The sequence below is a fragment of the Corvus kubaryi genome, unplaced genomic scaffold (assembly GCF_017639235.1).
Source record: "Corvus kubaryi isolate FWS band 111438036 unplaced genomic scaffold, C.kubaryi_AGA036_p1.0 74, whole genome shotgun sequence".
NCBI classification, from domain to species: domain Eukaryota; kingdom Metazoa; phylum Chordata; class Aves; order Passeriformes; family Corvidae; genus Corvus; species Corvus kubaryi.
The window spans coordinates 2,147,716-2,169,701 of NW_024582061.1; the positions used below are offsets into that span (position 1 = coordinate 2,147,716).

Consider the following 21,986-nt stretch of genomic DNA (forward strand, 5'->3'; position numbering starts at 1 on the left):
CAATGCCAGGAGGTTCTGACTCAGCATTTAGAGTCCATGGTAAGAGACCACTCAAATTCTTGTATCCAGCTCTTCGACAGCCAAGAGACCTTACTAATGTGTTGTCTGTGGCTGTCACTTGTTTGCTTTGTAATACAGTTTTACTATCTTGGTCAGTATCACAAAATTTAATTCTTCTTTAGATTCATTCAGAAGTTCAAAAGAAACCTCTCAAATGAAAATTATACCAAGTATAAACTAATACTGTTTATTTTTTAAAAAAAATAAATTCTTACTCTACTACTAATTTCAAAACTATCTATTTTTTCTTAATACAGGCTTAGCAGGTGTTAAGAAATAGTTGGAAATACCCTGACAAAGTAAGCTTTAAATTTCTGAAACTGGGATGGAGTACAGGGATCTGTCCCTACCCTCTACAGCACATACTTGTTTTTTTCTTGAATGAAATTCCCGAATGCCACAACTATCCAAACCAAAAGTAAACAGCAAAGCAACTTCAAGTATTTGTTTCAACTATACTTGAAATAGACTATATACTTGATATATACTATATACACACCTGCAGAAGTTTAATGCAACTACACAAAAGCAGCTGTGTTCAGAGCTAGGAATACAATGCATTCTGCTTCTCAATTTTCAAACCTGTGCTTCAAGTAGGGTGGACGAGGTAGGATCAGTAACCAGGCTTGCAAGTCATCAGCATTTCACAGTACAAAGACTAATGTATGAGACAAAAATTCTCAGTCAGAAAATAAATGGTGTACACTCAGAAAACAAAATTTCCTTCTTAGGGTGGCAGTAAAATTGAGGGAGTTGTCATCGGAGGAAAATGTAGCCCTGCAATTTCAGGATTAGAATATGAATTGGAGCATTCTCTAGATGCCAAACTATTAGCTCCTAGGTCAAAGACAAAAATGTCTTCTCTGTTCAAGATTTCTGTGCTCTAAAAAGTCTTAGCAGCATCTGCTTTCTGTTGTCCAGCAAGGCTAGGTTCTGAACGCTTGTGCGTACTTAAGCTGAAAAACAGCAGGATGTAATACTTTCCATACTAATCATGAGGATTACAGACAGTAATGCCAGGCACGGCTAATAGATTTGGGAATGCACAAACACTTCAAGTTAGAGCTGCACTCAAAAATCACTAGATAATGGTTGGAGATCTGAGCAGGAGGCAGATCCTTTCTTTACTCTCACCACTAGTAGGTGTTAGTGGGTGTCATCTCTGGCTCCGAGAATGGAGAACAGGAGAGGATGAATAAAGAAAAAAGAAGCAAAGACCGAAAAACTAGGAAAAATCAGCCATATCATCATGACTTCCCCTCAACACACACAGCCACACATGCATGCAGCCATTTATAATTGCTTTATCAATACCAGCTTTGCTGACCATTTAAAAAACCAACCTATGCCTTAAAACAGGTAGTGTACGTGCCAAGAACACAAATATTCACTAGAGCAGGAAAACACAAGATCAATTCAACAGAGCAGATCATACATTTTTAACCTCATAGCACGGCAGGAAAAGGCTTTAAACCTGTAGCAAGTCAATGAGAAATCTTCCCCACTGGTAAGCACAATAGCAGCCATCCATTTCAATAGAAGTTTATCAGCAGTGAAACCTGACCGAGATAAATGACGAAGCTGTTGAGCCACAGCCTGCTTCTGCCTGCTGCAGGCTGCCAGATAAAATGGGAACAAAAGCTCCCTGCTGTACCCCCTACCAGACTCCATTAACCCCTGCTGATGCTTTATTATCGTCTGGGGGCTCCAGAACAGCATAGCATGAATCGGTGGGTAAAAAATAAATAGTAAAAACTCATATGTAGCACAAACAAACCAGAAATGTGGCTTGCAAGAATTACATTCAGTTTGGTAGCAGTGCAATTAAATAACGGTTCTGAGGAATCCCACATGCAAAGGCGAAAAGAATGATAAAAGCACTAAGTATGTAAAATCATGTATGAAAAACTACTTAAAGGCAATAGAGGCAAGTACACAAATGTGCTTCTCCTGCTTTTACCCTCCCCTTTTCAACTACATATAAACACAGGAAGCAAAGCAGGAACCAGGCATTTATTCTGATGCCTTTACGTCCAGTTCCAAGTTTCATCTTTGGATCCTGTCACAAACACCCTTCTTTGTTGCACTTATGCCAGTGTCCTTTCTTCACATGTAAGTGTAGAACATTTGCTGAAGGCCAAAGCATCTTCTATTACACCGATATAAAAAATGGATGGTGAAGGCATGGAAAGTGTAGCAAATCTCCTCAAGATTCCTGGTTGCCATTGGAGAGTAGGCAGTGTGAGCAAATGGAAAGACTTGAAACGTTAGGAATATTTTAGTTATCACAGATTAAGATAGGGATCTACATTTAGCAAAGGCCACCTCGCTAGTTAACACCAGAGGCTCTACCAGTCGAGCTGGCCCTGCCCAAACAAAACCTCCACATACTGTAGAAGGGGATGAAGTCCTTGTGGTGCCGATGAGGAATGTGTTAGGGAAGACAATTTGGATCAGTCCTGCCTCCAGCAAAGGCAAACCCATCCGTGGCATTGTTTTTGCTCAAAGACTGGGGTGCACTTGGTGGGTGATGCAGAGGGATGGGGAAATACAATGGGCACCTGAGGGAGATTTGATTTTTGGGTGAGAACAGTCTGTGATGCTGAATTGTATAACACTGGTTGCTGAATGACACTGCCACTGCATGCCATAACTCCCATGGACAATGAGGATGGACTGCTCCAGATACACCAGTCATGAGCTGCTATGTAACTTGCAACCAGCCAACATCACACCAGTCCTCCTGCTCTGGGAGACACTTGGGATGGACAGAACCCATAGCCATGGACTAAATGAACTCAACAGACATCTTGGGGGAGATGGCCACTGACTACAGAAATGAGAGCTGTACTTGTGTGTGTGTATGTGTGTATACACATGTATGTATATGGTTGGAAGGAGTAGGGCCTGGGCATGATGTACATGGTATAAAATAAGGGGTAGGAAATGTCTGGGTTCTGGACAGGACATAACTAATTTTTGCAGTAGCCAGGAGGAGGCATGGCCAGGACCTGGACATTATTCTGTATCACCTCAAGTCATTGCTGGGAGTGGGGGAAGGGGACTCTTCCAGGGAGAAGGGGCTCCTTCAATGAAGGAAATGTGGCAGGGCAAGAGGGAGCCATCCATTATTGTCTGTCGTCAGGGATATTCTGTGTGAATAATTTCTTTCTGTCTTTACTATTATGCTGTTACTGTTATTTTTCTTATCGCTGTTTTCAGTAAATTATTCTTATCTCAATCAGTGATCTTTGCCTTCTGTGCCTCCAATTCTCCTCTCCATCCTGTTGGAGGAAGTGAGAGGTGTGTGGTTTGGAGAGTCTCAGTGGGAGAACTAAACTGGGGAGCACCATCCCTAAATCATGATAGGTGTGGATAAAAAAAAAAAAATCTACTTCAGACTGAACCATTCTCTTGGATGGACACCCTCCACTTCATCCTATAGAGCCCTTCCATGCTTTACTAATTGCACAAGCCACATTGAACATGTGCTGATCACTACCAAGGGCCACTGATTTTCAACCCCTTTTAGCCCCTCTGAAGCGCAGTTAGCAAGCAGCAGCATTGCATCTAAGGAAGAACATGACAGAATGGCCTCAACACAGGAGAAGAGGGGCTGTATGGGTTCCATCCAAAGGTCTACCCATCCCAGTATCCTTTCTCAGAGAATAATCAACACTTATACTCACAGAACTGCATAACAAAGGAAATGCATACAGGAACTTTTTTCAAGAAGACTCCTTCCTTCTACAGCAATTTACCGTTCAGTGATTTGTAGTTCAGAGGCAATTCTATTTGCCACTAAATTGCAGTGGAATCCGCTTCCACCAACTTACCCAGTCTTCCCAGTACCACATGTAAACTTTTAACATCTGCAACCATTTCCACAACTTACCACATCTGCTTTTGTTTGTTCTGCACCCACCACCTCACATTAGTTACAAGGACTGATTTCTTCTGTCAAAAAAGGTGTGTGTGTGTAGGAAGTGTTGGTCACCTTATACAAAACTTGATAGCTCTATGTCACATATGCCTAAACGAACACCTTCAGGAATTAAGAAATACAAACCCACATCCTCAAACAAAACTAAAATCCAAAACCACCGAAGAAAAACTGTGGGAAAAGTTCTCTGTTGCTTTAAAGGTTTTAGCCAGACTGTTTCAAGATTTACTGCACGTTGATAAGAGTTAACAAACATTAACTTTTTAAGAAAAGCAGCAGCAGTAATATAACTCTAACACCTAGAGACTCATAGGAAAAAATAACCAGTAATTCTGAAAGCTTAGGGTATTAAATTTTTTCTGATGCCCTGCACAGATGTTACGTGACTACCTGGAACAAATTCATTCCGCTGGCTTACACTGATTTAAGAACAATGAAATGGAAATTGTCCCAAAAACCTCTGTGCCAAATCAGATATCTTCTGTCCTGCCACAGACACTGTAATGTTGGCATAAACATTCTATGATGTGTTCTAGCCAGTTTGACAGAATTGCAGCAGTGAGCTCATGACTGATCTAGATGAAAATTTCTGCCACAAACTGATCCAGCACTGAATAGAATCATTATTAATGAATATGGAATCTCAGTGTTCTGGCAAACATGAGGGTGAAAAATGCCTAACTTTCCTTTTGCAAAATACATTCAAGGCTGAGACAGTATCAGAGCTGAAGGGCTCAATCTGTTATAAATAAATCTCTACACATCCCTAAGACTATTTTCTCCTCTTTTCTCAGAGCTGGTGTAATACTAGGTGAATTACAGACTATAAATCTTGTTTTCAGGACAAAGAAAACTGCTCCCTGAGGCTCTCCGAAGGAGTGCTTCAAAGCAACTCACCTTGCAGGACTGGAGTTACTTTGGCTCTGAAGGAGAAGTAACAGTTATGTGACCTTCCAGCACATGACTATGACTCCACCTTGACTTATTTGTAGTTACAAGTAACTAAAAACAACTTTGTAAGTCTAGAAAAGATACGTTTGTGCCTAATACAATAAGTGCTAAAAGTTATTTGTGACGGTTAGGAATGAACAGGGAAAGCTGTAATTCATCAAAGGAAGGCAAATCTACCAGGATATAGCAAAGGCAGACGGTGCTACATGGCAGTCAAGTCTTCTGCTTCCAACAAAAGCTTTTGACAGCAAACTGATCAAATACTAAACAATACTATTTTCTCAAAGACTGACAGATAATAAATGTCAAATTTGTTTCATAAATGTTACCCAACAAAATAAATATGAGATTTTCAGTGTGGGAGAGAAGAAAAAGTGCCTTTTTTTTTTTTAATTAGAAGTTTCAACAGGACATGTCAGAAAGAAAGGAAAATCTATGCCCTTGCTGAAACTCTAATAAAACAAGAGAGATGCAAAGTATAGAGGATTTCTGGAAGTACAAACGATTATATGTGAAATAAGATTTATTTCTTTAAAATATGTTTTGCTAGGCTCTAAACTGAGCAGTGCAAAGAATGAAAGATAACTTTTTAAACGACAAACATTAATCCCAGTAAAAAGCTTTTTCCCCTGATGACCTAAGAACTGACTTATTTAACAAGTCCTTATCACGCATTCTTACAAAGAGAGCTCTACTACATGGATATAATTTCTATTTTACACAAAAAATGAGGGAAATATAGCAAGTAACTTGCCCAAAGGCTGAGAAGGAGAGAGTTGTTTCTTAAAGCACAACTCAACCACCATATCCTCATCCTTTCCCAGCTGTATCAGAATATGAACACTTATAAAAAGCAAAACAACATTCTGTAACTTCACGGAATAAAAAATGCAGGTGCAATTACAAACCTCTATTTTGTCTGTTTTGGCGTCTCCCCAGTATATTTTGCTTTCTGCATAATCCAGTGCCAATCCATTTGGCCAGCCAAGCGAGGTGTTCACCAGCACAATTCTGTCTGAGCCATCCAGTGCTGCCCTCTCAATCTTTGGGATTTCTCCCCAGTCAGTCCAGTACATGTACCTGCAAAGGAAACAAAATCTTATTAATCCAAACCTCAAATATTCTTATAGATTCTTCTGGGCTACTCTTCCCCAAAACCACATAGCATGCAGAAAGTTACATTTCTAAACCAAAAATATTTCCTTACCTACGTAAGGATGGCCAAACCATTGAGAAATAATTGGCATGTAAGCACACAAAATTCCTGTACCAGTCTGCTCAGCAAGACAATATAACCAGCGCTATTAGCTAGAATAAACAAGCAGATCCACGCAGTTCACAAAAATATTTTTAAAAATAATACAACACAGACATAAGATGACTACCCAGGTGGTCAAAACAGAGAAGCAATCCTTGTGCCTTGGAGCCTTAACTTGCAGAGAATCCCAGTATTTTCATTTGGAAGGCTCAGAAGTTTATCACCGCAGCCCATTATCTACCTAGAAGCAGACAGAGGTATCTTCTTTGCATGACTAATATTTTTAAAAATGCTCACAAACAGCTCCTCACCCAACCATGGGATCCAGTACAATAGCTCTGGGTTCTTCCAGGTCTTCTGATATCAAGATTTTCCTCATGGTCCCATTAAGCCTGGTGACTTCGATGCGGTCCGTGCCGGTGTCCGTCCAGTACAGGTTCCGGGCCACCCAGTCCACGGCGATGCCATCAGGGTGTGCAATCTGAGCGGTGACCACAAACTGGCTGCCCGAGCCGTCGAGGAAGGAGCGGCGGATGGCCCTCACTTCGTCGTCCGTCCAGTAGATGTATCCTTCCAGAGGGTCGAAGTCGATGGCGATGGCGTGGCGGATGTCCTCCAGCGGGAGCACGATGTCCGTGAAATCGGGGGTGTCCAAGGAAATGCGCCTCAGGTCTGTCCGGCGGGCCAGGAGCAGCAATGCAGTGGCACCTGCAGGATCAGGACAAACACAAACACCTTGCAAACACTGTGCAAGAAGCCTGTAAATAGAGAAACTGAGTGTCCTTTCCCAACAACATGGTCTAGCTACCTTGATTTCACAGGACCAAACCAAACTGCTGGGCACCAGCACAGAATTCCATTCCAAGGCTTCAAATGTGAAGCTGCTCACAATGTCTCTGCTTATTTTTCTAACAAGTCAGATGTGTTTACAGAGAAAATTCAGCACTCATTTCCTTTCTCAGAATGTATCATGTTGCACGTGTTCTCTGTCCATATTGTTCCCTCCAAATTACTGAATAGATATGCAACAGCTATGCTGCTATTTTATGCAAATCAACAGATGGCCTGCAACCTCTTAGATGAGAAATCAATTATGCAGATATTTTACTGACTGTTTGCTGCTGTTGGTGAGAGGACAGCCATGACAAACAAGCTGCATGTTTCAACAACCCCTGATAAATGGAAAAAATGTAATTTAGAACACCACAAGTAAACCTCTTCTGAGAAACTCTTAGTGGAGGAGTCAGATTTGGGAACAGACCACTGTGCAATGACCATGCAGACCAGGAGAGCTGCCACCTTCTCCCACATTTGTTAAGAACAAGCTTACTGAAGACATGAAGATAAATAACAGTGTCTTATAAAGCAATTTTGAGCTAAAGCACACAAAAGCCTTGCTGGCTTTTGGGTCAACAGTCAGAATCAAAATAAATAACTAAAATCAGCTTGCACTGCAGGAGATGTTTTCAAATAGGCAACACAGCATGTTTAATGGTACTACCAATGAGTTGCACTTACTGTCTAATCCAATTAATTTTCATTTCATTTTCTAGTCTATGTCACCAGATTTCAACGTAATGAAGGATAAACAACCACCACACCCCATTCCAATTAAACCGGTTTATCAGTTTGGAGTTTTAGGGAGATAAGAGCAGCTCAGGCCCAAAGGAAGCCTGAGCTAAGGTGAAAAATGCATGCATAATTGCAGGGAAAGTGTGGTGCAATGGCTCTCCTCAAAGAGTGAGAGGACAGGCTTTGGCAGGGACTGATGGGGGATGAGGGGGAGGGTGGGGAAGGTTTAGGAAAACAAATGCATGAAAATGCAGTGAAAATGAGCGATCGCCAAGCCACATTGTGTCCATGTCTCGATTTTAATGTGTAAGAGGTGTAAATAAGAGCTAGAAGATTGAAAGAGCAACAACTGAAGTAAGCAAGCTGGTGATGAAAGAATAATTTTGGTGTCTAATGCCAACTTTAAAAAAAAAAAAAAAAGACAGTAATTGATGTCAATGCTAGCTGAAACCTCACTGCATGCCAATCCTTCGACAGATGCCAAAACAGCCATTGCTTCATTTACAGCAAGTTCAATGTGTTACAAGCCTGTAAGACACTTTCACAGTGCTGCAGGAAACAGCACCTTTCAACAACTGAAGTTGAGTATATCATTACAAGTGTTTCTGATTGGTAGTCCAGAATGGACTAAGATCAGCTTTGGGATCCTCTGCCCTGAAACACCTTGTGGTCAGAAATATATGTACACACTACTCAACTGTTCTTCCAGTGAGTAACTCTCATACATTAATTAATCAGGAAGGGGGAACCTGTAGTTACATGTCTATGTATCCTTCAAAATACTGTAAAGCATGTGACATAGCCAATGGAAAACAGGCCTGTTAGAAAGGTTTTTGTAAAGAAGCAACTAATCTTGACACACAAGTCTGTATGTACACCTGTATTTGTTGATACTAAATACAACAAACAATTCAGCATTGATTTAAGCATACAGAGGCATTATGGTCATAGAAAGTAATAGTACATAACTAACACCAACAATTTAGGTTCAAGGAAGAAAGAAATCCCTACATTTTCTTAGCAACTTCGCAGTCATTCGTCCAACCTGCCTTTTAAACAAAACAATGACAAACATATTAAAAACCCCGAACAATGATAACTTTTTTGCATTATCAAGTAAACCTAAAGTTGAGCAAATGCACTAACATCAGAGTTCAAAACATATAGATCATCTACCACATATAGAAAAAGTGTAAGGCATAATCCCTAAAAATAATTTGTGTGCTCTGACTGAAGTTGACAGTTACTTCAAAGAACCAAAGCCAGGTCTCCGGAAAGACTCAGTTCAGTATTACCATGCCCTTGCTCGAACTCACCCATAAAATTGACCAATTGACCTTCCTATTCTTCCCAAAGATGACCCATTTCAACAGCTTCAGTATCCTGCTTTCAGGCTGCAACACTGTTGTTTAGTCAAACAACCCACTGTGTTTAAGCTTTAATTCAGCACTGGGAAATGACTGGCTTTCAGCTAACTCCTGTTGTACTCTGGAACCCAGAGCTAAGAATGTCATGGTCTTTATTTGGGGGCTTGGCCAGCATTCCAATCCCTCCACCAAACATCAGCCCTCAGCCCTCCAACCAGGCAATAAAAAGTTTAAAGCTTACTTCAGAGCTATTACCCAAACATTTGCAAACCAACACCTCAGCTGCTTAGTTAGATCAGCAGTCATTCGCTCAGGAAAAAGAAATAGAGCAGCAGAGAAGCACCACACCTCCAGGCAGGTTGAGGGAAAGATCACTCTGAATTCCTTCAGGCTTGTCCTGACAATAGCAAAACTAACAAATGCAAGAGCTGGGCTTATTTATAGACTGATCCCATTACCGCCTTGATAACAGCCAGGGAAAAGAACCCCAGGTGGTTTCAAAACTGTGGCAAACACCAGCTGTGCAAAGTTTACCTGGCTAGGCACTGATAACCACTCAGAAGATGCTCAAGGTACTCAAGGTTGCCAGGACATGACAAAATCAACCAATTTTGTTCACTTCTACTCCAAAGACCAGTTATGATGCAAAAGCTAAGACGACAGCAGGATCTCCAGACTTCTTGCCTTGCCTCTCTAAGAAAAATTGAGCCTCTGATGATGAGCATGAGGGAGAGAATATCGCGAGTACGTACAGAACTGTATTTCAAAAGAAGAATAAAAAAGCAGAAAAAGACAATGCAGGTTGCATGCAAGCATAACTTTGTATTTGGCTTGGTTTTTTTTTTTTCAGTTTATCAGCACTTACTAGGAGAACTGGAACCAGTCACAAACATATAAAACACCTCAAACCTCAGCTGGCTTAGATGCTTTCAAAGGATGCATGGAGGCTGTAGGTAGAACTCTGACCTTGGCACACATATGCAGACCTGAAGCAATTTTCCCTCTCTTTCTAAACCATTCAACTTGTGGACTAAGCTCAAGATTCTTTTTAGCAGTGCCTCAAGACACAAGATATTCAAGATGTTTTGAAATTTTTTGAAAGCCAAGTCCCTTACTTGTCTAAATATGGACATATAAGCCTTACTCCAGACTCTTACTTTTGAGAGCTTTAGCCTACTTTTATTAAGCACTTTGAAATCTGGGATTACAAGCTCATGGATGGTGCATTACATTAGTCCTGGAACTAATACTTGCCTCAAAAATTCACTATTAAAATTCTAAATAATTTAAATCTGTGTGCTAGCTGAAGACAAGGGAAGGGGGAGAAAGGGGAAAGCAGAGCAAGCATGCAGATCCAACAACGGCACAGCTTTAAGTCCAATGCCCTTCTAACCTTTACAATTAATTACATCTTCTCAATGATATACAGGCCTCAGTCATTTGTAAGTTATTGAACTTTAAAGCCATTAGTGGTTGCTCAGCTACACAGACACATGCTCAGGAATGCATACAAAAGAAGTGCTAGACCTAAGACATATATAATGCATTCCCTGTATCTGAGAAATCATGATTACTAATACATCCCAAATAGAAATACTTCACATTTGACCAAAACATTTAATTCCTAAATGTTCTTCCCCAGTTTTAAAGACACTATTGTGAAAGAGTCCCTGATATGACAATACAAAAAAAGTTTTTCATCTAAGCTCAGCCTTAAAACTAAAAAGGCAAAAGAACATGCATCTGAAATTAATCATGTATTTCTTCTTTCCTTTAAAAGAAATTAAAGAATGAAGGTGTCTGTCAAATTGGGATCCTGGCTATTCCTGACAAAGCACATTAGGCAGAGGACAGCCCTAAATTACAAAAGCAAGTGCAAAATCCTGGTTCCTGCCTCCAGGCCTGCAAGGGAAATAGGATGTGAGCATCCATGGGCAATATAAAGACCCTTTTCCTGGAAGAGAACAGAATGGCCAAAGCAAGGCTGAAATCAAAGTGTGAAGCACTGCTTTTTCTTCTTGAGGAAACTCACACCTCTTTGCTCAGCTGAAGTCATCACTGGTTTTCTCAGTTTAAACCACATTTCATTATTGGCAGGAGCAACTGCAAGACACAAGTAAAACTCCTTACAGGCAAAGAGAGAAGCTGAGCACATGGACAGAGAGATCTTCAAGCACTAATAAGAATATAACTCCAATGACAAACTCATTTCTATAAGAAAATTCAGGTTTGTCTTGCAGCCATCAAAAGATCATTTAAATGCAGCACAGCCAAACTCAGAAAAGCAGCACACACAATACTGAAAAAGAGAAATCTCAGTATGTTGTGCAGAAGAACAGTAAATTACCAAGAATATGACACAAGGAAGTAAAAGCTCTCTAGTAAAAGACCTGAGTCTCACCTGGGTGCTCAGAAAGGGTAACTTACTTTGCCTCCCTGTTCTTTGAGGGACAGGGATTTACAAACTTTCACCAGGCACTGAGGGAACTAAAACCTTGCTACAAGCCTGCATCTCAGTTTACTTCACTGTTTTGATTTGTATTATCAGGTACTAGAAAAAGAGATAATTTTATTTTAAGGTACCACCCCTTCCTGAAACACTGTGGAGAAGTCTTTCAAAATTGGAATGTGTGTGTGTTATTGTATTCACAGATCTTACAAGAAATAGTAAAACTCCTCTATGGTATGATTAAAAAAACCCTACCAAAAATGGAGAAACTAGCACTGAGAGAAAGGCAAGGGAGGAAAAGATTTCCTATAAACCAAGATAATTCAAAAATGCTAGGTTGTCATGGAAACTGCTCAGGGAGGGTCAGCCAGTCTCACCTTCGGCTGCCAGGATCATCTGTCAATGCCAAAGCACTGCAAACACCACAAACACATACTCAAAATTCACCCATCAAAATCTTTCCAGCGCAGGCCAGTACTCTCCACAGCGCAGCGTGAAATGAAGCTCTCTCCTCAAAGAGGCTCATTTCATCATGAAACAATTTGATTTAGGAACCAGTCTGATTTTAGTCTACTGCTAGATGGCAAAACCATCTTAAAGAAGAGAAACTCAGCCTAATTTTTCACCTTTCTTCACTTCTCACGCACCAGTCTCTCCCATGGCCATGTACACATTCTAATTGCAAACGGAGATTTAATCAGCACTGCAGCATTACAGCTGTACTAAAACTATCCAAGGTAAAAATGTTCAGTTCTCAGGGTTCAGCTCTACTTTCACAGCAGATATAGAGAACAGGCAAGTATAAGGAGAAAAAACCAGCCCAAGAAACTACAATCAACCCCCCACCCTGCACACCTGAAAATGAGAAAACAAATTTACTTCCCAGGGGTCCTCAAGGAGCCTAAGAAAGGAAGTCCCCACAGAGACACATCCAGATTTACATCTTGAACCCTGGTCTATGGCTACTCCAGCTCTGTTCAAGTGCCAGGCTCTCCTCCCTCCCCCAAATCAATAATTGCAGCCTTCACAACTACAGGAAGAAATTCTAGGGAATCTGTGCCTTGAAGAGCTCTGGAAAGCTGTAGGTCACTTGCAAAAGCCCTAAGCCTATGATCTGCACCTCTCTTCAGGGACAGAGGAGTGAAAAAAAAAAAAAAAAAAAAACCCACACTATTTTGGGGCATGCTCAGCTCTAAATGCTGAACCTGCTGCATGTATATGTCAGAAATTAGCCCTGCACAGGATCAAAGCTGCACAAAACCAATGGACCTGATGAATAATTTGAGTAGGTTGTTTCATCTGGGTTATGTGCTGTCTCCTTTCTAAGACCAAGCTAAATAAAAAGTCTCAATTTTCTCCCCTCTTCCCACCCTTTTTTTTTGCCTGAAAGGGCAGAGGCAGAATGTTCCCAAAAGACACAGCACCAGAATGGTGGTTTAAAACGCAAGATGATATTGACAAGCGTAAGAGAAATGTTCTTGTATAAAGTTTTTTGCATACAACTGGACAATATTTCTAATACAGTGGGGGTTTATATTCTGTAAGCCCAATACATGTTATGGCTGACTGGGAACATAAAATTTGGTTTCTCCTGTTCAGGGAGTGGGACAAAAGAGCAACAGTTATAAATTCTGAGACGTTAGAAAAAAGTGGCTGAAAAAAGTGAACTGATGATTCTGAGTATCTCTGCATGAGAAATCCTTTTAATAAGGTTCTGGGGTGGATTTTTACTACCATTCCTTTACTTACCCTTGGTAATTTACTTTGACACACTGGAGTTTATCTGTGCATATCAAGTATTTTTGAACAAGCGCATGGATTCATGTCACATTCTGACTACATATAACCAACCCACAGCAGTATTATTAAAGCTTCTCCTTATACTGAGGGAAATGGAAGAAAAGCATCTTGTTTGTGTATTGGGAAATTCTTATAAACAATCCTGCCAGGCTAAATTGGGAGCTGTTTTTCACATAAAAGCAACAATTTATTTTAACAAGGTTCACAGAGACACACAAAAATAATCAGCAGAGAGCATGAAATAGCATGAAATTAAAGAAAACTCTGAACATAGCTGACAAGCCTGGAATAATTTTTAAAATATAAAACTCCAATTAAAAAATTATTTCTGTATACATTTTATTTGGCCTATTTACACTAAGCTCTGCTGTATTGTTTCTTCCTCCATTTACCTTTGTCCTAGAGAGATGATCTGCATGAAAGATGGTTAGTTATGATCCAGCTAATTATCTCCCAGTGTTAATTTTGATCCTGTTAGTGTACTACAGCAACCACAGCACAACATCACAAGACCTACACTTACAAAATGTAACAATTTAAAATCATGTACATTAGTTCACAATGAGAAACTAAAAGCAGTTTCAGGTAAATGCTTGCAGCTCTAGGTCTTGATCATGTCTTGAGTTTTAGGGCTTTCAACACCCCTAAAAACAGGGCATTATTTTCAGAAAGAGATTCCAGGTGTATGTGTGTATAATAAATGGACATCAGACTTAAAAAAAAAAAAATTTTAAGGGGTTGTTGTGCAATCCTATTAGCCAAATACTTAATGATCAGTAATGTCAGAAACATTTTAGAGACAACAGAGGAGGTAGGTATCTTTTTCTCTAAGAAAAGGGAACAACAGAGCCCCCCAAAACCTGCAGAGAGTTAGTGACAGAGACAGAACTGCAACTTAAATTTTATAAGTGGAAGTAACCTGCCCTTCGGTCATGAGAATCTTCGTTTTTTAAAATGTAGAGGGCATTTTCCAATCACTTTTATCCGTACTGCAAAAGCAAACATAGTTTCAGAATTTGCCACCCCTAACATCATATAGTGCAACTGGAAGAATTCCTTTCCCTCAAAAAGCTACTTTGTGCTTAATCTAAAGGATTTGTTTGAAACAAAGCCTACCATCTTTGCAGGTCTTTCCATTCTCGAGAAGTTTCACACCAGTGGGACATGCACACTGATAAGAGGGCTTGGTAGGAGACATCAAACACAAGTGGGAGCAGCCACCATTATTAATTCCACATGGGTTTGTAGCTGTTAAACATAAATCACACAGATTAATGCTTCTGATAACCAATGACCTCATATCATGTGTTAAGACACATACAGCATTTGAGTGGTAGAATCAGTGGCAGCAACACAGATTAAAGGAGGAAATTATAAACAGAGAACAAGTAAAAACTATTTCCAAGTGTTGAGTAGTGGGGTATTTATGGTACCAAAATGCACGAATGTTGAACGTTTCCCTTCTTGGGAAAGTAGCACTTAGCTCTGAACAAGAACCTTGTTTCAGCTCTGCTCTTCTCATTTTTAAAAACTATTCAGCATACTGGTGCTGAGTGCATACCAAAATGCACTGTAAAACCAAAATGCAAACACAGTAAATTAAAACAATGGTTAAGACAGTGGTTACTACACAGAGCTAGTCCTGCTTAGTATCATCTGCCAAATTAACACTACTTTCCACTCAGGAACTACCACGTCGACAAATAAAAATACTGTGTTCCCTGACATTATGGCACAGGAAACAGAAAAATACGACAACAGCATAAATGTGTCTTTAGGCAGAAAAAAAAGTAAGAGATGGGGGGTTTTCTTGCACTTAAAAATCCCTGCAAAAAATGTAGAGAATATCTGGTTTCCCTTTTGGTCTTTTGCTATTCTCTGTACTGGAAAAATTGCCACCCAGCACCATACAGAAAGACTAATTAAGACTTTTGCAAATCAGTTCCAACTTGCAATTAAAAAAAGAAAGCAAGACAGCTTACCATTTGGCTGCCTCTTCTGGCTGAAGGCATGGATATCCATGGGAGAGAAGATGTTGGAATGTATCTCACGCAGGTCCTCCCCGGAGTACTTGCTGCAGGCCAAGATCGAATGCGTGTTCCAGTCAGTCCAGTACAACGTGTCCCCGAACAGTGTCAAAGCAAAGGGATGTGGAAGGGAGCCTTTAACCACTGCTTGCCTAGTAGAGCACAGGGAAGAAAATGAATGCTCAAACTCAGCTCATGTGACAGTTTTGCCTGAACACAGCTTCTGTGAAAAGAAGTTTGAGTACTGTTGATCAGAACTTTGTATTTATTTATTTATGGGAAATTAATATACTGCCCCCACTCTTGGGAATGATATGAAGGAACAACACAGGAATACTATTTTCAGGCTGCCTTCTGATACTGAGAAGTCCAAGAGATGCTAACTGAAATCCTTACTTAGATCTGTGGATACTTCTTATCATCTCTTGAACAGTCCATACCTGTAGAGCTCTCTGCCACCTCATGAAGCCGGGGGAACGCTAGCTGATTTTATGCAAGTCTGACTGCTACCTACTGATACACCATGTCCACCAATTTCAGCCTTAGCTGATTTCAGACTCAGAAAAACTGCTCAATTAGCTGTCCATCCATCTCTTCCAGTTTTGCTCTTTTGAACCATCAAAAAAATACTCTAAAGTAGTTTTTCACTATAAAGAAACCTTTAAAGTTACTTTCATTATTATGAGAATTATTAAGCTATTGTTTTTATTATAAGCAGTGCCATTAAACAGAGTTCTAGTGATTTTCTGCCATGGTAATGGTATCATTTCTGAGCAAACTGGGTCACTGCCACTCCAGGTTCGCAAACAAAATTAAAGAGTATACCCATATATTTTATGTATATATACAAAGACATGCTCATTAGCCATCACAAAAATGCAGCACAAACATTACTGAAGACAGTTTTTCTAGGTTCTTGTGATGTAGAAACTAATTATCCGTACCTAAGATCCTCAGAACTGGAATTAAGTAGCTCAATTCTTATTTTTATTTTATTCAGAATCACAGAAAAAATTTAAGATGGAGAGGACTACAGAGGTCATCTGGACCAACACCCTGCTCAAAGCAGGGCCACACAAGTACCTTTTACATGAGTGCTTCTTCCCACCTCCTTTCTTCTTAATTGCCTAAGTGGAAGTGTGTTTCCACCCAGGCAAGCTCCTGCTGGACAGTGGGGATCACCATCCCTTTCCTGAACTGGAGGCATAAGGGATTGACACACAGCCCTGCTACTCCTTCAGAAAAAGGCACACTATGAACACCAGCCTCCCAATTTTCTTCGTGCAGGGAAGACAATAATTATCCATACATTTACTGAGAAAACACCCCCACACCATAGGCATCACTTTTGGAAATACGTCTAGCTGAAGTGTGTTAACAGATGACAAAAATACTCTTATTTTCCAAATATTTGCTGTTAAAATAGAAGAGTACATTAAAGCAAGAAGCTTGAAGGTGTTTTCTACCAATGACTGAGTACAAGGAGACCATAGTCATTACTGCTCTTTCACCTTAGCTTCTGGAAAAACATGCATTATCTTTAAAGCTTCTATTTTTTTTCTACTTATGAGAAAAAGATACAGATTCCCTTGCTTGTCACTCTAGTGTTCCAATTCTACACCAAACGAAATCTTCTATTTCTTGGTATTTTGCACTCAAAAGTAGGACATATCATCTTTTCTTTCTTATCTCTGTCTGGAGTCAGGTATATATTTGCTTCTAATTAAATGCACCAACTAAGCACCTTACAAAAGACTATTGTAACATAATTTAAAGCTGAAACCTGCCAGCCAAACAGTGAAGCCAGAATGACACAACACATTCCAGTACCATACCAAGAATAAAGGCATTCCAAATCCGCAAACATTTTAACCAACCCTACCCCCAAACCCTAAATGTCTTCAGATTTGAATTTTAGTCTAGAGCAGGCTTGGAGACTGCGTATTTGTGTATGACATATTGTATGACATTTCACAAATGACACATATGACATTTTGTCATATGAAACAGAAGCAATAAAAGTCCAAAACTCTCACTATAACCAAACCTGCACCAAAGACAGCATCCCCACAACAAGAGAAGCCACATTTTTATGAAGCATTCTGACTATCTTACTTTAAAACAAAACCAACCAATAAAACAAACAAACAAACCAACAAAAACCCACACAGAGGAATTTTACATGTGATTCATACCCACCACGAGTGGGAATAAATCTTTGAGTACAATAGCTGCTGTTAGACATGCCTAACTTTCAGACAACCATCTATTCATATGACAATGCATCAGATGAACTGTGACCCTTATTTAAACCAGCCCTTATCTGGAGAGATTCAGGAGCCCTTCATTTGACTGTGCTGTCAGTCACTGCCTTGAAGCAATTACTCCTCAACTAGTATTATTTTTCTCAGCAGATATAAAGTTGCAATGCATGAAGATGGCTTTGGGCCCAAACACAAGTGTGTATTTCTTGCATCTCATTAAGATCAGTATTACCAGTAACATGTACTCTGTAATCTTGGTTTCCAGCAAGCCATTCCAAGGTGATAGCTCACTTCCAACCAGCAAAACCAGCAGGGCTTTTTCCCCCTTGGAATATCCTCCACAGGCCACACTTGCAGCCTTGCTGAACAGCAGCCATATGATGTGTGCCAGCATGGAAGCAGTGGCTTGAGTTGAGCTCAATGAGCCTCCACACCCTAATGAGGAGCAGGAGGAAAGAGCTGAAGAGCCCAGCTGTTAAAAAACAGGGAAAGGAAGAAGAGAGGGAGTAAGAAATGACCTTCTGAGGGCTGCTGTGAGCAGCTATGCTTCAGCAAGACCTACACAAGGAACTGCAAAGCTCTGCTTTTGGTGAGCGAGACGAGGGGTCCCGACTTCTGCCTTGACTAATTATTTATTAAATACAGCCAGATGGATGAAGGGGACCACAGTGTCACCCGTAGTACTCAGCTGCTGCACAGAGTTGGTGGGAGCAGGTGCCTCTCACCTCCAGGGTGGTGACCCACACAGGGTCAGGGAGCAGACACGTCTCCACATTTCTGGCCCTGCTCTGGGTTCCAGGTACAGCTCTGCAGGTGCAGCTGGGCTCATGGGACCTGACAGTCCTCGGTGGCAACTACACTGTCAGGCCAGGCTTGACTGGAACAAGTGATACAACAGCAAAAGGCACTCCATCCTGTCATCCTTCACCAAGCTCCTTGGGTCCTTCAGACTTCTGCCCTTGTATCATTAGTCTCATTTAGAAAGAGATGCCAGAGACGATGGGAAAGTGAGAGCTGGGGATAAGGAGTAATGTTATTCATTCAGGAGACATCTCCAGGGCTTCGGCAAGATGCAAATTGGCTCTATATTAGATGGTACTAAGCACACACTAACTTTAATAATCTTCCCTGTGCCAGGCATATAATCACGCAAATTTGCCTTAAAAATCTGGGTGGTGATTGACATTTAAAATGCCACCATCTCTGTTGAGTTGGCTGGGAAGGAAATGCACAAAGGGACAGCAGAGAAGGAAGGTGAGAAGAGAGAGAGAAAACAAGCAGTTTCCACAGAAATTAAATTCTGTGTGGAATATCATGATTTCCCAAATACAACTGTTTATCATCACAGTAATCAGAGATGCCATTACAATAAATACTTGCTATGGTAGCGTTTTCTACTGTCTGGAGAAAATATAGATCCAATTTAAATACATTCACCTTTCTATTCTTATTCTGTTAAAGAGTCTTGTGAAACACTTTGTGAAGATAAAGGAAACAAACAATAAACCAGTTAAAGCAGGAATTACAAAAGGGACTACTGAACTCTGGAATAGAATACATACATAAAACTTCATAGACAGTCTATCCAGTTTTATATTAACAATGACAAAAAAGCTCTTGCTTCAGTATAATATGTATTTCAGACAAAGACTAAACTCACTTGAAATAAAAATTAACAGCAAAATGACCAAAACCCCACTAAATTAATATCCTTTATTACAGCCAGGATTTCCTCAGTCTACCTTTATTTATTTTCCAACTAATACTCGCATTCAAAGCTATGTTACAGCTATGAAATTTAATAATTCAGATCACCAAAAGAAAGCCATCAATAATCAAGATAATTTAAATTTAAAATATCTTAAGAACTACTATTTTCCCTCCTAGAATTTTAATAGATGTTTTATATCCAAGCATAACAGCAGTTCTCCATAAAAATAAACAAGTAAACACTTTCCATTAACCAAATGCCTTTTATTCTTGCTGCATTACAGTTTTCTAGTCTCAAGAACTGATCAGAACACCTGCAGAAAACCTGGGGTACTTCAGATGTTCTGGCCTGTATGTCTCTAAACCATTAACATTCCAGTTTCACAGTAGCAAAACTCCTTTCAGGTAACCCCTGAGGCTGCCTGTGTTCAGTCTCCAGGGCAGGGTGCAAGCATTTTTGACGTTTATGTTTCACTCCATTTCTCCAGTGTCCCTATGGGGGATCCCATACCTATTACCATCTCCCAGGCTATCAGAAAGGGGGGAAAAAAGTCTGCTTTCAGTGCTCATCATATTAAAGAAAGCATATAAGAGGTTTGGACGAAGCAAATTACAATATTTTAAGCAAAACCTTTTTTGCCATCGACAGAGTGTTTAATGCCTTGAGTATTTACAAAATTGCAGGAATTAACACATCTTTGACTTGTGACAACTGGAAATGTTAGCAAGTGGCCAAAGCACTCAGAGCATGAATCAGATGAAGCAGGATCAAAGACTAAGATATACCCATAAAATACCACACAAAGGATGCCACAAGGAAGGCAGGGACCTCTGGCTCCCTCAGCTCGCAGGATTTCCTCTCCTGCCAACCTAACAAAAACATTTGCAAAGCAAACTCAGAAAACTAGCCTAGATTTTTACCATGAATGCTTGTCCAAATATTCTTATCAGAAGACAAGCCTGCTTTTAATTACCTGAGAAAGTAGGCAGGAAACATGACTTGTGGGATATAATGCTCTCTTTTCAGACCAAAGTGATTTTGTCTTTTGCCACTTCTTTAAGCCACAATTGCCATGTGTTTCCAGAAAGAATATATAACAAACAGGTCTAGCCATGACATTTCAAATCCCACCTGCAATGAAATTCTGAAAAAGTCAATCAGAAATCAAATCATGGTTGAAAAATGAAGTCATTCTGTAGGTCATTTTTCAGGCAAACAGACGTTTTGAAGCTCCACTTTTCCAGCGTTTTTTTTCAGAAGCACCTTGGGGAAGAACCAAGAAATTCACCCTAGCTCTGTGTCCAAATCATCTAATTAATTCTTTATGCAGGATTCTCTAGCAGTTTTAATTAGGGCATTATTTGGCTTCTGCACTGGCCTGTGTTGGTGAGGTATTGAAACAGGCTTCTCATCACTGACTGGTTCCTCTTCATTGCTTGAAGTTGTTAAGCAATTTTATCTCACAGAAATATACAGAAAGATATCAACAGAACATGAGATTTTATACCTTGTACATAATGTCATGTACTGTACACATTATAGGCCAATAAGGAAAAAAACGCTCTTCTAAATGCAGGGATACAGTATTTTTAGTGTTTCAACAAATCTGCAACTAATCATCTGGCAGACAGACATGAGCTGATGCTTGAAAAGAGAAACAAGAAAAATCAATGCTCCAATTGTGCAAACTTAAGACATTCACCTCTTGCAAGAGCTTCCCAGCTTTCTGACAGTTGCTGAAAGTATGTTTTCTTACAGTGGCCTCAAAAACCATCTCATTAGCACTAACACTTCCTGGGGGACCTTGTAAGTGCATTTCCCTTCAGCCAGTAATGTGTTAACTTATTAATTAGAACTGCTGCTGCAGGGTAAAGGAAGAGGAAATTAATTCAAGAACTGCCTTAGCAGGCCAACCTATCTCAGGGACTCTACTCACAGGAGAGCTGTCTGCAATTCAGTTTTGTTTAATTAGTCCCACAAAAAGCAACTGTTCCCTCTGATAAGAGCAGGGCGAGAGCTGCAAAAAAACAAAACCATCTCTTCTATGCATCAATTTAGTTCTTTAATTATTGCATTCTGACATGAAAAACTGTTCATTCCTTTCTCTCACTGGCAAATCAAGGGCATTAGTCATCAATTTCTGTGCTCTTCGTCTTTATTCTAATGAGCCCAACAGTGGAGCAGCTAGGGCTAGTAAATCCCAGGGCTAGCAGGTAATGAACCATAATCATCCCTGTAAAATTTGCGAGAGGTTTTCTCACGAATTTATGACTCTACCACATATTTAACTGAGTGCTGCTGCCAGAGCTGTCATGCTGCACACTGGTTTTAATGGCTGTGATTCCAGTCCCATTGGAAGAGGTGACAAAAACTCCATCAAACCCCAGTAATCAAGGCTTATACTTTGTTTCTCTCTCTGCATATTCCTCCCACCTGCATAATGTACTCTTTCACTTTCCAGACCCCTGCAAGCAACAAGTAAAGGATTCACGTCCGTCATGTACCTGGGATGGGGCACCCCTGGATGTACAGACAGACTGGGAATGAGAGGCTGGAAAGCAGTGCCAGGGAAAGGGACCTGGGG

General features: G+C 40.2%; 1 protein-coding gene across 3 annotated transcripts in view; it reads right to left on the reverse strand.

Annotated features, from left to right (window-relative positions):
• The window catches only part of LRP6 (LDL receptor related protein 6), a 121,344-nt gene that overhangs the window by 44,691 nt on the left and 54,667 nt on the right, over positions 1 to 21,986 (reverse strand). For all 3 annotated transcript variants that reach the window (XM_042050557.1, XM_042050556.1, XM_042050558.1), the window contains exons 4-7: positions 15,383 to 15,579; positions 14,517 to 14,648; positions 6,524 to 6,920; positions 5,863 to 6,034 (exon numbers count right to left, since the gene is read on the reverse strand). In XM_042050557.1, the coding sequence (XP_041906491.1) occupies positions 5,863 to 6,034; positions 6,524 to 6,920; positions 14,517 to 14,648; positions 15,383 to 15,579 (898 nt within the window). The remainder of the gene's footprint in view (positions 1 to 5,862; positions 6,035 to 6,523; positions 6,921 to 14,516; positions 14,649 to 15,382; positions 15,580 to 21,986) is intronic.